Source organism: Rhinatrema bivittatum, chromosome 1, assembly GCF_901001135.1.
Source record: "Rhinatrema bivittatum chromosome 1, aRhiBiv1.1, whole genome shotgun sequence".
Lineage (NCBI taxonomy): Eukaryota > Metazoa > Chordata > Amphibia > Gymnophiona > Rhinatrematidae > Rhinatrema > Rhinatrema bivittatum.
The window spans coordinates 620,180,920-620,198,219 of record NC_042615.1 but is presented as its reverse complement, the minus strand read 5'-3'; the positions used below and the strand labels follow the sequence as shown (position 1 = coordinate 620,198,219).

General features: G+C 45.0%; 1 protein-coding gene across 1 annotated transcript in view; it reads left to right on the top strand.

Annotated features, from left to right (window-relative positions):
* YTHDC2 (YTH domain containing 2) overlaps positions 1 to 17,300 on the top strand; it is a 237,604-nt gene that overhangs the window by 99,664 nt on the left and 120,640 nt on the right. The window contains 3 exon segments of the mRNA XM_029571517.1: positions 1,915 to 1,980; positions 9,508 to 9,517; positions 9,519 to 9,687. Of these exon segments, the coding sequence (XP_029427377.1) occupies positions 1,915 to 1,980; positions 9,508 to 9,517; positions 9,519 to 9,687 (245 nt within the window).

Genomic DNA, 17,300 nt, shown 5'->3' with positions numbered 1-17,300 from the left:
CAGAAGTAAATTTACCTGGCAAGGGACCCCGGCACGTGCTTATGTGTGTAAGTATTTACACTCTAATTTGAAGTTGAAATCCAGGAACACCCATACCAAGCCCACACCCCACCCATTTTTTGTAACTTTTTATTTGTGCGCACAGAAGGAGATACACGTGTAGTTGGGTGGTTTTTAAAATCCACTCAGTGCTCGCCCACCTGACACATTCGTGTATCTCCCGGTTTCTGTGCGTGCCCGCCTTTTAAAATTCACCTGTTAGGTTTTTGCATCCTAAATGCACGACTGAATTTTTTAGTATGAAACATTTGCTGACAGACTTTGCTGTTTTGTTGTTGATGCTTAGTTTTGCTGCATTGTTTTATGTTTTTGTTGCTGTTAGATTTGATATGTTTTTATAATTTTATGCATGTCATAATGTACTCTGCCTCGAACTTTGAACAATGCGGGTAGTAATTCTTTTAAAATAAATAATTAAGCTTTGCTAGATCCCTTCTCTTGTTTTCCATGCCTTACTGTCTACCCTTTTGTAGATTTTGATATCATCTGCAAAAAGATAGACTGATTTTATTTTGTTTTTTGTACTCTGTTGAGATTTGTGGATCAGCTGAACAGATGTTTGTATAAATAAATAAACCTTTCCCATCACTTATGAAAATGTTTGAAAAGAACTAGTCCAAGGACCAATCCCTGTGGCACACCACTAGCAACTCCCTTTGCCTTGGAGTGAGCTCCATTTACCACTACCCTTTGTCACCTCCCACTCAGTTTCTAACCTAGTTACTCACTTTAAGGTCCACACCAAGGGTGCTTAGTTTATTTATGAGTCATCTATATGGAACCATGTCAAAAGTCTTACTGAAATCCAAGCATACTACATCTAATGCTTTCCCCTGATTCAATTGTCTGGTCACCTAGTCAAGAAATTGATCAAAAATTTTCTACCAAGACCTAGATGTACACAAATACTTGTAGGAGCATCCTGGTTTAATCTGTCTATAAAACTGAAATCTGATGTCTGTTGCCTGGAGGGTTTCCCAAATTTGGGAAGTGGTTGTACCTAATCTGTAACTGCAGCTAATGGGCTGAAAACAAAGTTTGGAACAATCAAGTTCCTCCATAATGAGTAGAAAATGTGGCCTGGATTACAGATAAAAGATATACTCCAGTGCCAGGCTTTCTTTCCTGTTCTGGGCTTTTGTTTGAGTTGGGTTTTTTTGTTTTTGTTTTTTACAGCTCCGATGTCCTCTTTCATGATAGTTTGGCTCTACCTGTCAGTGTATTCTGACTTGTTAACAGTTTTCTACCCTTTTCATTCTGTAAACTTACCTTTCTTATCCAGGCTTGGCAAGAAGTTGGTTTTGTGAAGTTCAGCTTTGACTTGAACTCTTGGTTGGCTGTCTTAAGATGCATGGTAATTGTTGTGCTGGCTCTGCATCCAGCATGTTCATAGACCTTCTAGGGTGTTACTTGGAAGGGTATATTGTTATTTTAGAGATTGTAATGATTAGAAAAAGATTTGGTTAAATATATTTTTTAGTTTGCCGTTTTAAAACATTTACAGTGTGCGAATGAAAAAATAGTTAAGTATCCAAGTTTAAATTCACTCATATAGCATCATGGCAATCCTTAAATCTAGTACTCAAGGATCACAAACGAATCTGGTTTCAGCATTTCTGCAGTGAATATGCATGCAGTATTTTTGCATTCACTGCTTCCATTGTATACAGATATCTCATGCATATCCATTGCACAAGTTCAGAAAATGTCTGTGGCCCTTGAGGACTAGATTTGAGGGTCCCATGATCTAGAGTGAAACATGTGCAGCAGACTAAGGTAAACATGCTAGCCAGTTGTAGTATTGGTAAAGAAGGCCTTCCTTACTCAGTCTGTATGATTTTCTAACTCCTGCAGGATGGCTTTGGACTGGGCTAGACATTTTGGACAGACTGAAGTGGTTGACCTTCTTGAATCTTATAGGTAAGATGTCATTTTATTTTGCAGAACTTATTGAAGAAAGTGGCAAATAATGTAACAAACAGCTCAGTGATTTTGAATGTTTAATGAAATGGTACACAGGAACAAACTTATCTTGCTGTTTAAGCCTCTGTAAGCACGCAGTAATTGGATACAGATTTAAGTGTTGTTGAACAACAAGACCTATTAGCCGATTATGCAGTTGTAGATTCTTACCAGATGCCGGAGTAGCTTTGGTGCCATATCCTTGGTAGATGGAATAAGAAAAAGAAAGTCAAAAGGAAATTTGTGGATTACCCTGTGGCCTTGAGGAATGCTACTGCAAGAGTCCTCACTGGAAGCAGAAAGTATGACCATATTACCCCATTATCGATGTCGCTAAATTTGGTTACCGGTGAAATTTTGATTGCATTACAAAGTATTATGTATAATTCATAAAAGGGTTTCGCGCGTATATTACACGCGTAACCCTTTTAAAATCCACCCCTTAGGATTCTGTTTGGTTGAGAACGATATTACATTTTCACAAACCGCAACGTAATCTTAGATCTGCTAATAAATGATTACTAAGTATACCATCAATACAAAGTGCACATTTAAGAGAGTGAGAGATAAGGTAATTTCTATAGTAGGATCAAAACTGTGGAACACAATGCCAATTGAATTATGAATACAGAGCAACTTTAAGATAATTGAAAAAAGACATAAGACCTGGTTATTTAACTCGGCATTTGAGAGCAGTAACTTGGGTTGAAAATAGAAAAATGACAGATAAAATAAGTGTTTGAGCTTTAAAGAACATTAGAGAGACAAATGGGAATGTTATTATATTTTATTTTTTTCTGTTAGGAATGTTTTTAATTTATTTAACAAATTTTACATCTTATACATTCTAACTGCTGTAATTGTGTAACAGAACACAGTATATAAATAAAATAAGTAAATAAATAAGGGAAATATTCCTCAGCTCTCTTATCTCTGACCCTTTCCCCCACCCACAACAAGTGATGGTGCATTAGGTGCTGATTGAGCTGAAGAACTTGAGTGGACAAAATGCTAATCACATAGTACAGCAAGACTCTTCTCCATCCTAACCTTCCCCTCTGGTTTGTACTGCTTGGATGTTGAAAGCCAATTAGTTCATGCTATGCATTTATCTTCAGATGTAACTGAAGTAATTCTTGCAGCAAGAAAGCCTTTCACTAGGAAATACTATAATTTTAAATGTAAACTATTTTCATTTGGTGTGAAAAACAAAAGGAAAATCCATTAATTTGCCTGACTTCAGTACTGCTTAAATCTCTCTAATTCCCATTTGAAGATTAATTTGGTAAAAGTCCACTTGAGAGCTATAGCAACATATTAAAGATTAGAAAGACTTCCTGTATCTCAACAGCCTGGAGTAGCTAGATTCATGAAAGGCCTGATTCATCTTTGTTCTCCAATTAAAGATCCACCTATGTCATGGAACTTGAATGTTGTTCTGCTCAGCTCATGAAACAACCTTTTGAGCTTTTAGCAACAGCAGACTGGATAATTCTGAAAAGGATTTATGCACTTAAAACTGGGTTTTACACGTGTAAATGCACTTTATGTACGTAAGTGGGCTTTTGAAAATTGCTACAAAAGATGTTACTTTTATGCATGTAAATCCTTTTGAAAACTACACCCTTAAAACTTTTTTCTTGGAAAGTATTTTTTGATACCTCTGCACATAGAGCGAGTGAGTTGCAGGTGTTAGTAGTATGCAGTCCTTACATGCAAATCTTTAAAAACAGAGTAATGTTTAAGACGCATCCAAAATTTGTTCCTAAATTGTTTCTCAGTTTCATTTAAATTAGTCCATTGTTCTATCAGCTTTCTTTAGAAAACCTCACACCAGTAAGAGTAAGCAAGCTCTTCATACCCTGAACTGCAGAAGAGCTTTATTGTTCTACTTAGAAAGATTAAATGGGTTACAGGGATTAAACTTGTGGCCCCATGTGTTCAAGGCTGGGAGATGTGGCAGTGAGCCACAGGGGACTGCTCCTTCATAAAGCGTTGTGAAGGAAGCTATCGGGTGAATCAGAGTAAGGAAGTCATTTCTGAAAGCTCCATATTGGGCCAGCACTGGGTGTGGTGTTTAGGGTTGAATAAAAGGAGCTCTAGCCTGACATACCTTTGCTTGTCCAACAGTCTTCGTGGAGCTCACTCTGGGAAACCACTGATGGTTTGGCCTGGTTTCTGTTTTGTACCTCTAGATTTTTGGACAAGTTGGATACAGGGCTCGGAATCAATGTTCAAAAGAACAAGTTTCCTTGCACAAAAGTTTTTTGGTCTTCTCCAAATTCTGGAAACCCTGGCTGAACCAGCAGCCAATTCCGTTCATGATATTCTGCAAGAGTTACAAATAAGAATTTGGGAGAATCCAATTTCCTGTGCCCCAGTGGCAAGGAAATTAGACCTCAAATACAGAGTACAAAAATCACCAGGTTATGGAATAGTACAGCTACCTCATCAATCAGTAACAGCTCTTAAAAGAGCTAAGATGATAGGAATATTTTCCAATACTCCACAAGGAAAGAATCCCAGGTTATTTGACAGTTTTGATAAGAAAGTATTCCAGAGCTCCATGCTCAATGCACAGATATCTGCTCACCAATTCTTGCATGTAAAAGCTTGAAGCCATTCCTTCCTTAGGGTGATACCGGCTTGGCATATCTGCAACCATTTCTAGATGCGGAAGAGTACATATGCCGCCTAATTTGATTAAGTTATGAAATATTTGACACAACTGTCCACTGTTCTTCAGCCTCAATAGGATTACGTCGGATAGCTTAGTCATGTGCCAGTAACTTGTGGGATGATGTCCACGATAAGCTAATGGACATCCCCTGCCTTGGAGACCACATTTTTGGAGTTAAGCTCAAAGAAACAGTTGCGCAAATCAAAGAGCAACACTGGAAGCCTTCCACTGGAAGGCTGTTCCATGCATCCACCACCCTCTCTGTTAAGAAATATTTCCTAAGATTACCTTGAATCTACCCCCTTTCACCCTCATCTCATGACTCATTGTTCTAGAGCCTCCTTTCCATTGAAAAAGGCTCACCTCCTGTGCATGGAAATCTTTTGAGTTCCCTGTACGTACAGATCAGTCCATACTCCTGGGTTTTGCCTCCCTTACAGCAGATGGAGACAGAGAAAGTTTTACTGACACTGTCACTTAACCCACCTGCAGTCCGTCATTATTTCTCTGTCTCCGGCAGATGGAAGGTGGTGCAAATCCTGCAGTCTGAGGAGAATTAAAAATATAAGTTAAAAGGATTTTAAAAGTAGTTGTAGGTTTAGGATTACTACTTAGCCCTCCCTGAAGGGTCAGTAGGTCCTGGTAGTGCCATCCTTTCAGGTAGAGGAACGGAAGAGCAGGAGGGGTTGGAAACCCCTGGGTCTGTCCGGATCCTTGACCTGCTGAGGGGAGAGATAACTGGTGGGGCCAGTTCCCTCTCCTCTTTCCTGCAGCTGGACAGCTGGATCCTGTAGCTGCAAAAGGGAGGTCAGTTCTATAAAGTTAAAAAAAAAAAAAAAAGCCTCACAGTTTTTATTTGCTGTTTGTGGTGCTGGTCGGGTGCTTTGGCCAGGATTCACAGTGTTCTGTTTCGGGGATGTTGGGCGCGCTTGATGTCTGGTTTTTGGTGGCATTGGTGCGGACGAGCTGGTGTGGCGGTTGCAAAAAGTGAAGTCATTTCACAACCATACCATGCAGTGGGTAGTACATGGCGTTTGGGGAGATGCGTGCACCTTTCTGTTGCTGGCACTTGCTTCTGCTGCATCTCCGTTGAAGGCAGCTCTGGGAGCGCTAGGGTAGCCTCAGATAGGCAATGATCCTTTGTGGGGAGTGCTGAGCAGCCCAAAAGTGTTTTCCTGATTTCGGTGGGAGCGGTGGCCATTTTATCTTCTTTTGCTGCTGCAATTGACAGAACCTGCAAGGATGCTGCCCTGCCCCTGCTGCTGTCGCTGGCAGATCAAAGATCCTCAGAGCCCTGGGGATCCTCTGCTGAAGGAGGAGGAGGAAGACCTGGAGCAGGATCCAGATGAATCAGGGGATTTTCCTCCAGATTTTGTTCTGTTTATTCATAAGGCTTTTTTGGCAAAAAGGGCAGCTGGACAACATCCTCCCGAGCCAGTTATGGCCAAGAGGCCGTGTTTGGTTTGATCTGTGGGGCAACCAGAGTTTGGAGAGTGCTGGCTTGTCAGTCGCCTATGGGGAATACAGATAATAGCTCTGAGGTCTTGAGGTTGATGATCCTCTGGTGGTAATCCTTCTGGGATAGAACTTCATTTGGGCAGCATGGAACCCTGATGACGCTCGGGATCAAGCACCCTCGGTGGAGGGAGATGATCCGAAGGTGGTCCTCCTTTTTCACTAGAGGAATTGTGGATCTGGTCATGTGGGGCTTGAGGGGGCCAGCAAAAGTGTTCTTTCCATAAGTCAGGCAAGGAATTAGTGCTTCGGGAGTGGGAGACTCCAGATACAGGTTTGAAAGTTGGCAGAGACATGGAGAAGCTATATTCATTGCCGGAAGAAGGACAGAGCTTTTCGTCTGATTTTGGATTTAAAGAAGGTGAATATATGGTGCTCAAAGTACCCCATTTTCAGATGGAAACGTTGAGGTCGGTGATCGCTGCAGTATGCAAAGGAGAGTTTTTGGCTTCTCTAGATTTGACTGAGGTGTATCTCCACATTCCAATTCGACTGGACCATCAAAGGTATTTTAGGTTCATGATCCTCAGAGATCACTTTCAGTTTTGCGCCCTGCCTTTGGGTTGGTAAAAGCACCGAGGACCTTTTCAAAGGTGATGGTAGTTGCTGCAGCTCTTTGGCAGGAGGGCGTCCTGGTTCACCTGTATTTGGTGACTGGTTGATTCGTGCAAAGTCGGAGGACCTTTTATCATCGGGCAGTGGCAGTAGTGCTGCAGCACTTACAGTCCCTGGGCTAGGTTGTGAATTTGCATAAGAGCCAGCTGATGCCATCTGAAGTTCTGGAATTTCTGGGAGCAGGCTTCGACACCACGCTCAGGAGACTTTCTCTTACCGAGGAGCAGATTGTCAAGATCCAGGGACAGATTGGCAGATTGTTAAACAGGGTAGTTCCCAGGGTCTGGGATTATCTGCAGGTTCCTGAGTCTATGGCTTCCACTTTGGAATTGGTCCCTCGGGCGTTCGCTCATATGCGTCCACTTCAGTCGGCCTTGCTCTCCAGTATCGGAGAAATTTCATCTACCGTTGCCTCTTACAGAAAGCACCAGGTTGAGTCTGGATTGGTGGCTGTGTTGGGACAATTTGGGCCGTAGGATGGCCTTGGAGGTCCTGAGTTGGATAGTAGTTACTACCGATTTCAGCCTCTTTGATTGGGGGCCTGTTTATCAGGCTCAAGTGGTGCAGGGGCATTGGTCTCCGGAGGAGACACCATGGTCCATCAACCATCTAGAGACGAGAGTAGTGCGTCTAATGTCGCAGGCCTTTCTGCCTCTTGTTCAGGGCAGGCCAGTGAGAGTTTTGTCGGACAATGCGACGACGGGAGCTTATGTCATCCATCAGGGCAGTACCAAGTATTGGGTAGTGGCGCAGGAGGCCCAGGAGTTAGTCCACTGGGCAGAGTGCCATCTGGAGATCCTGGCAGCTTCCCACAGAACAAGGTTGGACAACGTGCAGGTGGATTTCCTTAGTCAGCAGCAATTGGATCCTGGGGAATGGGATTTGTCAGAGGAAGCCATGCTTCTGATTTGCCATAGGTGGGAAGTCCCTTGCATGGATCTCATGGCAACACAGAAGAATACCAAGGTTCTGTGGTTCTTTAGCCAAAGGAGGGAGCATGGGATAGAAGGAATTGATGCATTAGTCCTCCCATGGCCGCAGGGAATTCTCCTGTATGTGTTCCTGCCCGTGGCTGGTGATAGGCAAAGTCTTGCAAAGAATAGAGATTCACCCGGGGCAAGTATTTCTGGTGGTGCTGGAATGGCCTCATCTGCAGTGGTTTGCAGATTTAGTCAGTCTCTCAGTGGACGGCCCGCTACATCTGGCTCATCTCCCCAACCTGCTGTGCCAAGGTCCCATATTTTTGGATCAGGCAGATTGCTTCTCTCTCGTGGCTTGGCTTTTGAGAGGAGGTGCCTGAGAGAAAAGTGTTATCCGGAGGATGTTGTTACCACTTTGTTACAAGTAAGGAAGAAGTTCACCTCCTTGGCATATGTGCGGGTGTGGAACGTGTTCAAGGTTTGGTGCAAGGAGCATAGTGTGGATCCGATTTAAGCTTCTGTGGCCCACAACTGTTCTTTTTGCAGCAAGATTGGTGAAAGCTTGGTTTTCAACTCTTTTAAGGGTCCATGGAGGCGTCTTGAGGTGCCTTAGAGACAAGGGCTTAAAAAAAAACACCCACTCAAAAAACAAAATAGTCAAAAGGAACTTCAAAACATTCATAGAAAAAACACATAGAAGGAACCCAAATAACAAGAAAACTAAAATTGGTCAGCAGTAACATCTCAAAATAGTGATCGAAGTAAGGTGTCAGCATAGCCTGTCAGTGTGCCCTGCTGTGGTAGGCAAGGACCACATAGTCAGTTCAATCATCCACCTTAAAACATCAAACACATTTTTGAAAAACATTTTTTAAGGCATATAAAACCAATGATTGCAACAGTCCATACTAATAAACAACAAGCCCAACACGGCCAGTGTTCACTGTAAAAAGCTTCTTCAGGGGTAAATTAACAGTCTGATAGACACATCATGGAGTCTTGCAGTTCTGCCTGAACGACAACAGTCATTGTGGTGGATTAAACCCACTAACTTTATATGCCTTAAAAACATTTTCAGAAAAATGATTGTTTTAAGGTGGATGAATGAACTGACCGGGTGGTCCTGCCTACCACAGCAGGGCACACTGACAGGCTTGCTGATACCTTACCTCGATCACTATTTGAGACATTATTACTGCTGACCAGTTTTGGTTTTTCATTGTTAATTGGGTTCCCCTCTATTGTGTTTTAAAAAACCTAAACCACATTCCTATAAAATGAGGTTTCTTGGTACATTGATACTTTGAGGGTTATTGAGCTGTTCTGTTTGTGTATGTGAACACCAGCATTGTAACTTTCATTTGCTTGTATGTTCAGGAAACTTCATGCCTATCTTTTCTTATACTGACCTTAGGAAAACTAGTTGCATATGCATTGTTAGTCCTCTAGAAAGGTATCACTTTCAAGTTATTTGTTAACTTTTATTTCTGCGTGAGGGTATGAATCATCAGTCTAGCTTTGTGACCTTTGGGGGTGGTAATAGTGTGGGCTAAAGTTTTTTTCTAGGCGTGATTTGTATTGTCCTGTATATTGTATTTTATGTAATGATTGTTCTTTTTAGTGGTGTGTTTTTATGCCAATATTATATACCTTTGATATATGTTGTACACTATTTTGGCTGGTTTTTTTTTTTAAACCAGGACATGGTATAAAAGTAAAGTAAAATAACTATAAATATGGTTGTTGTTGATTTAGTGCTTCACTGGGAATTTGGAAATCTGGATGAAAGTTCTCTTGTCCAGGCAGATTGTAGTGACCTTACTTCAGAGGACAGAGAGCTTCTGAAAGCTTATCATCATAGTTTTGATGATGAAAAAGTGGATTTGGACCTAATTATGCATCTTCTTTATAATGTATGCCACAACTGTGATTCTGGTAAGTACCAAGTGCATGTTTGTTACTGTAGTTGGACAGTTTATATGAGATCTTGGTGTCGTAGCGTTTAGAGTCTGACTTGCTGGAAGCAGTGCTAGGCCAGCATTATCCTATTGCATGTCTATGGATGTATTCCTGATTGCCCATTGAGTTAGCACTTGCAAGTATTTGGGGGTATTTCCAGCCAGCTCCCAGAAAGCACTGTCTTTTTGTTTTTTTGCTACCTGTAAAAGCCATAATCTAAACCCTAACAGGCACTGCCACAGGTTATAATCAAGAAATTAGACAAAAGAGCAATTTTAAAGAACTTAAAAGCATATTTGTAATGGTTTACCCATAATCCCTCCTGAAATTTCTGTTGTCTGTTCAGTATCTCTAGTATGATAATACTCCAGTCTAAGAGGAAATGTGGATAAGAATGTCACACAGCCCATGCCACTATCACTCGTCCATGAGGGGTCCTTCTTCAGTCTCTCTTTTTCCACGAAGCTAGTACCTTGCGATTGTGGAGCTCACGCTTCTTCTGTGGAAAACTTTGTTTTCGTCCTGTGTCCCATCGGGTCCCTCTGTGCTTCAGGATACTTTTTGGACATCGCAATAAGTGCTTCGTTGTTCGCAGTTGATTACTAAAGGTGCCATTCCCCGGTGGCCGCCGGGTATTGTCTGTGTGCCGCGTTCTTTTTCCCATGGCATCATCTGGTTTCCGCCACTGTCCCCAGTGCCCCTAATCTATGTCCCCCATGAGGTCTGCATTTTGTGCCTGGGGGCTTCAAATGATGTCCAAGGTTGCAATTTTTGCACCCAAATGACTCCTAAGGGCTGTCGTGCGTGCCTGGACAAAATAGAAAATTATTCAGCTCCAAAAAGTCTGAGCCCTTGACCTTGGCATCAGAGGCATTGATGCCCAAGGAGCTGGAGGTCTTAGCGACCCCAGTTCCTTTGACATCCCCCCCTGCTGTCTGGTTTTCGGGTAGAACTGGAAGTGGGGGATTGCCCGATGTCTGTTTCTTCTCATTCCAGGTCCGGTTGCTCATCATCCACCTCGGCAGAAATCAAGAAAACATCGCGGGAGGTCACGTGATGCTGTGAAGGGGAAAGACGCACATTTTCCCTTCTCAGCGCCCCTGCCGGGTATCTGGACCCATCGGGCACCTAAATGCGGCGATAATTAGCAGTTTTACAACCGCAGAATTAACTTAAGAGCACAGAGTCACCTGGACCGACATGACTACCCGACAATTGAAGAAAGATAGAGAGAAGGAAAAAGATCGAGTGCGGCCCATGGACGCCATGATTGACGGGGAGGAAAATTCCTCAGATGCGGCCCCGCCGGCTAGCCTCGCCGAGATTAAGCTGGCGATGCAGGAAATTCTCAAACCTGAATTGTCACTGATTTCCTCGAAACTTACCGACCTCTCGTCTTCTCTGCAATCGTTTGAGACACGCTTCGCCGAGGCGGAACAACGGATCTCTGATCTTCAAGATGGCCACCAGTCAGTGCAACAAGAGCTTGAGGCCCTTAAAAAGGTGGTGCACCGTCAGTCGGATCGCATGGAAGATCTAGAAAACCGTTCGCGGCGATCGAATCTACGATTTGTGGGCCTCCCTGAGAGCTTACCCGATCGTGAGTTACCAGCTTTCTTTGAGAAGTGGCTTCCCTCGGTGCTTCAGCTCTCTAATACTCATGGCCCTGTGCGTGTCGAGCGCGCGCACAGGTTGGGCCTGAAAAAGCCGACTGATCCTCGTCCACGGGTAATTATCGTGAAGGGTGTTAAATTTCCTTCACAAAGCTGAAATTTTAGCACTTACGAGAGTGGTAAAACGCTGCATATGAAAATCAGAAAGTCCTCGTTTTTCAGGACTTTTCGGCGGCGGTCTCACAGCAGCGCCGAGCAATGGCGCCTACCTGCTCCCGTCTACACTCGTTGGGAATCAAGGCGATGCTCGTTTTACCCGGCGAAACTTCGGGTGCCCACGAATAACCGGGGTGAAGTGGTTTATCTGACCCGGGAGAGGCTTCTAAATTTGCCGACGGATGTGAGGCGTCTCGAAGCTGCCGCCGGCCGTTGCATGAGTAGCCGAGGACTAAGCGGAGCTGATTCGCGGTTTTGAGGCCTGTTTGGGAGCTGGTTTGGCGACTTCCCTGTAGCTATATCTCTGGTTTACAATTTTCAATTCCATAACGTAACCTGAGCTGCCCTTCGGGGCCTGAGTGACCTGGAGCTAGCAGGCTGAACGGGTGCAGAGCAGCCTCATGAGTGGTTTGCTCCCATTACAGGCACGCTAAGTTAAGTCGGTGACGGGACTCGGCTGACTTGATGTTATGTTTTCTACATTTTCTCATTTTCTAGCCTTGTTTCACTTTGGCTGTTATACATGTAACATAAATAATGAAGTTCAGTTTCAGTTGTAATGCACAGCATGTTGTGTCCAGAAGGGGGATGGGGTGCTGGGTGGGTCGGGTTGCCCGGTGGGGGGGGCTGTCTAGTACAGAGTGACCTCTAGCCCTCCTTGGTGGGCTTATGGTGGGTATTCTTCGACTAAAGTTGAGGGGTTGGTTGGGTGGGGGGTGGGGGGTGGGGGGGGGGGGAGTTCGTGGGGTCAGCTCTTTGGTGGTGGGGATTGGGTCTCTGTCCTTTTGTGCCATCTGTTAGCTTTCAGATCTCAGGTTTTGCCCCCCAATGTTTGGGCCTGGTGGCTCCCGCTGGGAGGGCCATCTGGCTTTTGATTTCTGTCATGCTTCTCACATATCGCCTTGGTCCCGTCGGGATTACCTAGTATGTCTAAGCCAACTTTGAAGTTAGTATCCTGGAATGTCTGTGGCGTTAATTCCCCAATTAAGAGAACAAAATTCTGTCCGTTTTAAAGAAGAAGGCGACGGATGTGGCATTTCTCCAGGAGACGCATCTTAATGATCTGGAGCCACCAAAAGTTTGCGCCAACAATGGGTGGGGGGGCGGTCATTTTGCCTCGGCTACAACCAGATCCGCTGGTGTAGCCATCCTCATTCATAAAACGGTTCCCCTATGTGTCCATGAAGAGATCAGGGATCCTCAGGGGAGGTACCTGATTCTGGTTGCAGAACTGGATCATAAGCCCATTGTTTATGTAACCTCTATGCGCCTAACAACCCGTCTCTGGGTTTCTTTCAAAAGCTTTACCGTTCTTGTCTTGCCCTACGTGGACAAAGATTTAATTCTTGGTGGTGATTTTAACTCCGTTACGGACCCTGCTCTTGATAGGGTTGGTGTGCACCACATACCTCAGCAGTCTAGTAGGGGGCTAAAATTTTTGGTAAGATCCTTGCATCTGCTGGATCCTTGGCGCCTCCTGCATCCACTGGAAAAAACATTTACACATGTGGTCCAGAGCTCATCCGTCGCAGTCTCGCATTGATTATTTTCTTTATTAGTCCTCACTTGTTTACTAATGTAGTTCAGGCAGACATTGGTGACATTGTAGTGTCAGATCATGCTCCAATTGGGTTGGAAATACAGATGTCCTTGTTCTCCTCTGTGGGCCGTTGGTGGCGCTATCCTGTGTACTTGGAGGGAGATCGTACATTCCAAGATTATCTTCGTTCAAAATGGAATGACTATCTTCAGTTCAATGGGGAACATGTATCGGACCCGATGTTGTTTTGGTATACAGCGAAGGCAGTGCTGAGAGGGGATGTGATAGCCTTCGTGGCTCGCCGTAGGAAATTAATGGATAAACGCTTAATGGGTTTGCATGACCAACTTCGGCGGGCCGGACAGGCTCTGCAGCAGTCTCCTACGAACCAGCATCGGACCCGATACTTTGCTATTCAGGCTGAGCTCAACACACTGCTGCATCAGCGGGCAAAGAAAAGTATGGCATATTACAGGTACCACCCGCCTGTTTCAATATGGAAATAAGCCGGGGAAGATGATGGCGAATTTGGTAGATCACATCAGGCTTCCCGGTATATTCCGGCGTTATATACCCCTGGGGGGGACCTGGTGCGGGATACTCCCTCTATATTGCGCACATTTCACGATTATTATGCCTCCCTGTATTCGCAGGGGCCGACTAGTTCCCGAATGCGTGAACAGTTTTGTGCCAATGTACCTATTCCCTCCATCACGGGGGATCAGCAGACTTGGCTTAATAGGCCTGTTTCTGAAGAGGAGGTGCGCTTGGTCATTCAAGGGGGGAAAAGATACAAAGCCCCAGGACCAGATGGCTATGTGGCCAAATTTTATAAACTATGCTGGATTCCCTGGTTGGCCCTCTTACCCGCAATTTTCAATGCACTCATTGCACATGGCTCCTATCCTCCCCATATGAATACAGCTCTTGTCACTTTAATTCCTAAGCCAGGTAAGGATCCCCTTCAACCAGGCTCCTATCGCCCGATCTCGTTATTAAATGTGGATCAAAAATTCTTAGCCAAAATTATGGCCGATCGGTTGGCCACCATTCTTCCCAACTTGGTGGGTCCCGGACAGGTGGGGTTTATTAGACACCGATACGCCTTAACTATATCCGTAAGGTGTTAATTGGCCGGACGCCTGTGTCAAAATGATAGTATTCCTCATCTGGTGGTCAGTTTCGATGCCGAAAAGGCATTTGACCGTGTAGAATGGAGCTATTTGTTTCCACTTCTCCATCAGGTGGGGATTGAGGGTTTTTTTTACCAAGCTATTCAATTATTATATCATGGACCCCTGGCCGCTATTGTGGCGAATGGCTCCCAATCCGAACCCTTTCCTATTACCCGAGGCACGAGACAGGGTTGCCCTCTGTCCCCGTTATTGTTTGTTTTACAGTTCGAACCATTGTTGCTAGCGATCCAAGCTGCACAAAACATTAAGGGGGTACGGTTTCAGACTGAGACCTTTAAATATGCAGCATTTGCTGACGACCTCTTGGTGCTCCTGACACATCCCAAGGAGTCCCTGTCCTCATTGCTGTCTCTTTTTACAGACTTTAGCTCTTTCTCTCGGGGTTTAAGCTGAACCATGGGAAATCTGAAGCCCTTCCATTTCCCCCGTCCCTTAAGGATAGTTGGGGATCCGATTTTTCCATGACTTGGGCCACTTCTCAAATCCGTTATTTGGGTATATTTCTTCCGGCCCAATTAAGCTCCTTATATAACTGTAATGTTACCCCACTTTTGAGAAGAGCAAAAGAGCGGTTGGAGGGGTGGCGTGCTTTGCCACTTTCTCTTTTGGGGCGGCTTAATCTTTTCAAGATGCTTATTTTGCCGCAATGGCTTTTTTTATTTCAAAATTTACCCTTTCTTTTGAAAGCAACTGACATAAAGCAGTTGGAGAAGCTTCTGCGGGGGTTTTTGTGGCAGGGGAGACGGGCGCGTATACCTCTTCGCAGTCTTCAGGCACGGTGGGGATCGGGTGGATTGAGTGTGCCCAATCTCCGTCTTTATAATCTAGCCAGTAATCTTAGACTTGTACGGGATTGGCTCACAAGGCAATCTAATTACATCAATCTGTCAGCGGAACGAACTTTAGTGGCCCCGGTTGATTTGGGGTATGTCCTGCAGGGGGGTCATGGTGGGTTCGCCTACCCCCCCCCTGTGGAGGCTCTCTTTACCCCTTTACGGGTAACCTGGCGGGCCACAATGAAATTACTGAAGCTTCCTCCTGTTTGTGCCTATTTGTTGCCCCTTCGGGGGAATCCCGATTTCCCTCCAGGCTCAACGTCAGCTAGTTTTCCAGTCTGGCTGGATCGGGGTATTACTCACTTGGGACATCTGTTTGATGGGGATGGTCAGTTATTAACTCATTCCATGTTAACACAACAATATGGATTGCCCTCGACCCAGGTATTTTCCTACCTACAGGTACGACACTATATTAGGTCCCTTCCCCCACCTAGCCTGGAGCCGAGTCTTTTTGGTTCCGTAGAAACCTTTTTTGCATTGACTGCGTCCAAGTCCCCCACTTTATCTCAATTCTATAAAAAGCTGACGGGGACCCGACAGAATGACATAGCCATGATTTTAGAAGCTAGGTGGCATAGGGAGGGCCGGACGGAGGTTAAAGCGTCTATGATACGCAGCTGTTTTCGCCACTTATCCACTGTCTCCTCCAATACTTATTATAGGGAAATGCAGTTTAAATTCTTGTGGGGGGCGTATATCCCACCAACCAGGGCGGTATACTACCAACTTGTTTCAACGGGCACCTGTGGGAAGTGCCAGGCTCTCGAGGGCAATCTGCTCCACATGTTTTGGGCGTGTTCTCGGGTGAAGAGGTTTTGGCTACGAGTGCTGCATTATCTTTCAAATCTATTAGATGTTGTTCTTCCCTGTTCTTTCTGTATGATATTATTTGGTCAAATACCATTGACTCTCATCCGGGGACAGGGGCCACGATTGATGCTGCGGAAGGGTTTTGCTGTGGGGAAAAAGGTTATACTCTGCAACTGGAGGTCTGCCGCTTCACCATCTTATTGGCACTGGAGGAACCAGTTTCATCAGCTGATGATGATGGACAAGCAGTGGGGGACAACATCCTTTCAACGTGAACGTCGTTTTCTAACTATTTGGGACTCTTATATTCAATCGTTATCTCACAGACTTCGCAGTCAAATTTTGAACGCTTAAGACATCAGTATTCTGGGTGAATTGAATATGTTCATGGGGTTGCCTGGACTGTTGGCAGGGAACGAGAGACTGGCACAGGGGGAGAGAGGGGGGGGGTTAACTGATGATAGTTCGATACATGTCAATGTAATGTATATGTTGAAAACCAATAAAAACCGTTTTGCAAAAAAAAAAAAAAAAAAAAAGAAAACATCGCCATCAATCACCATCAACGCATGGCTCCAAAGTCTGGAAGGCACCGGCACTGACCAAGTTGCCCCCGAATCGGCCCTTGGCTGAGGAAGCATCGCCTTCCATTAAACCTGAGGGACCAAGGTGATCCCCACCGGTTCTGGTGGTGGGCACCGATCCCCCTCTGGGTTCTGGGGAGATCTGGTTTCTCCATCTTCTCCTCCTCAAGCTGTCCTATCCTTGTCAGCATTCGAGGAGGAGTTGGAGTGCCGTATGTGGTGGGCAGTCGGCCGGGCCCTGCAGGGCATCTAGCTCCTGGTCCCGCCACCACCACCACCAGAGCTCACTCCATTGGTGCTTGTACCTTTACTGGAACGGCTGGATTTACTGCTCAGTGTTTTGTCGATGAAGCCTTCTCCAATGCCCCAGGCACCTTTGCTGCCACAGGAAGTAGATGGCTTGCCCATCTCCATGCTGCCTTTCGTGGGTCACTTCATGCGGGGACTGCTCCAACTCAAGCCACTGATCCGTTCTCTGGCAGTCTCCTGGGACCTCAATGTGGTTTTAGCCCACCTTATAAAGGCCCCATTTGAGCCCCTACAATCTTGTGACCTAAAATACCTGTCCTGGAAGGTCCTTTTTCTGATTGCAGTCACCTCAGCACACAATATCAGCAAGCTGCAAGCTTTGGTGTCGTACCCACCTTATACAAAGTTCTTTCCTGACAAAGTGGTGTTGCATACGCATCCTAAGTTCCTGCCGAAGGTGGTGACTGAGTTCCATCTCAATCAGTCTTCTCATCCTGCCCACCTTCTTTCCAAAGCCGCATGGTCTTGCACATGCTAGATTG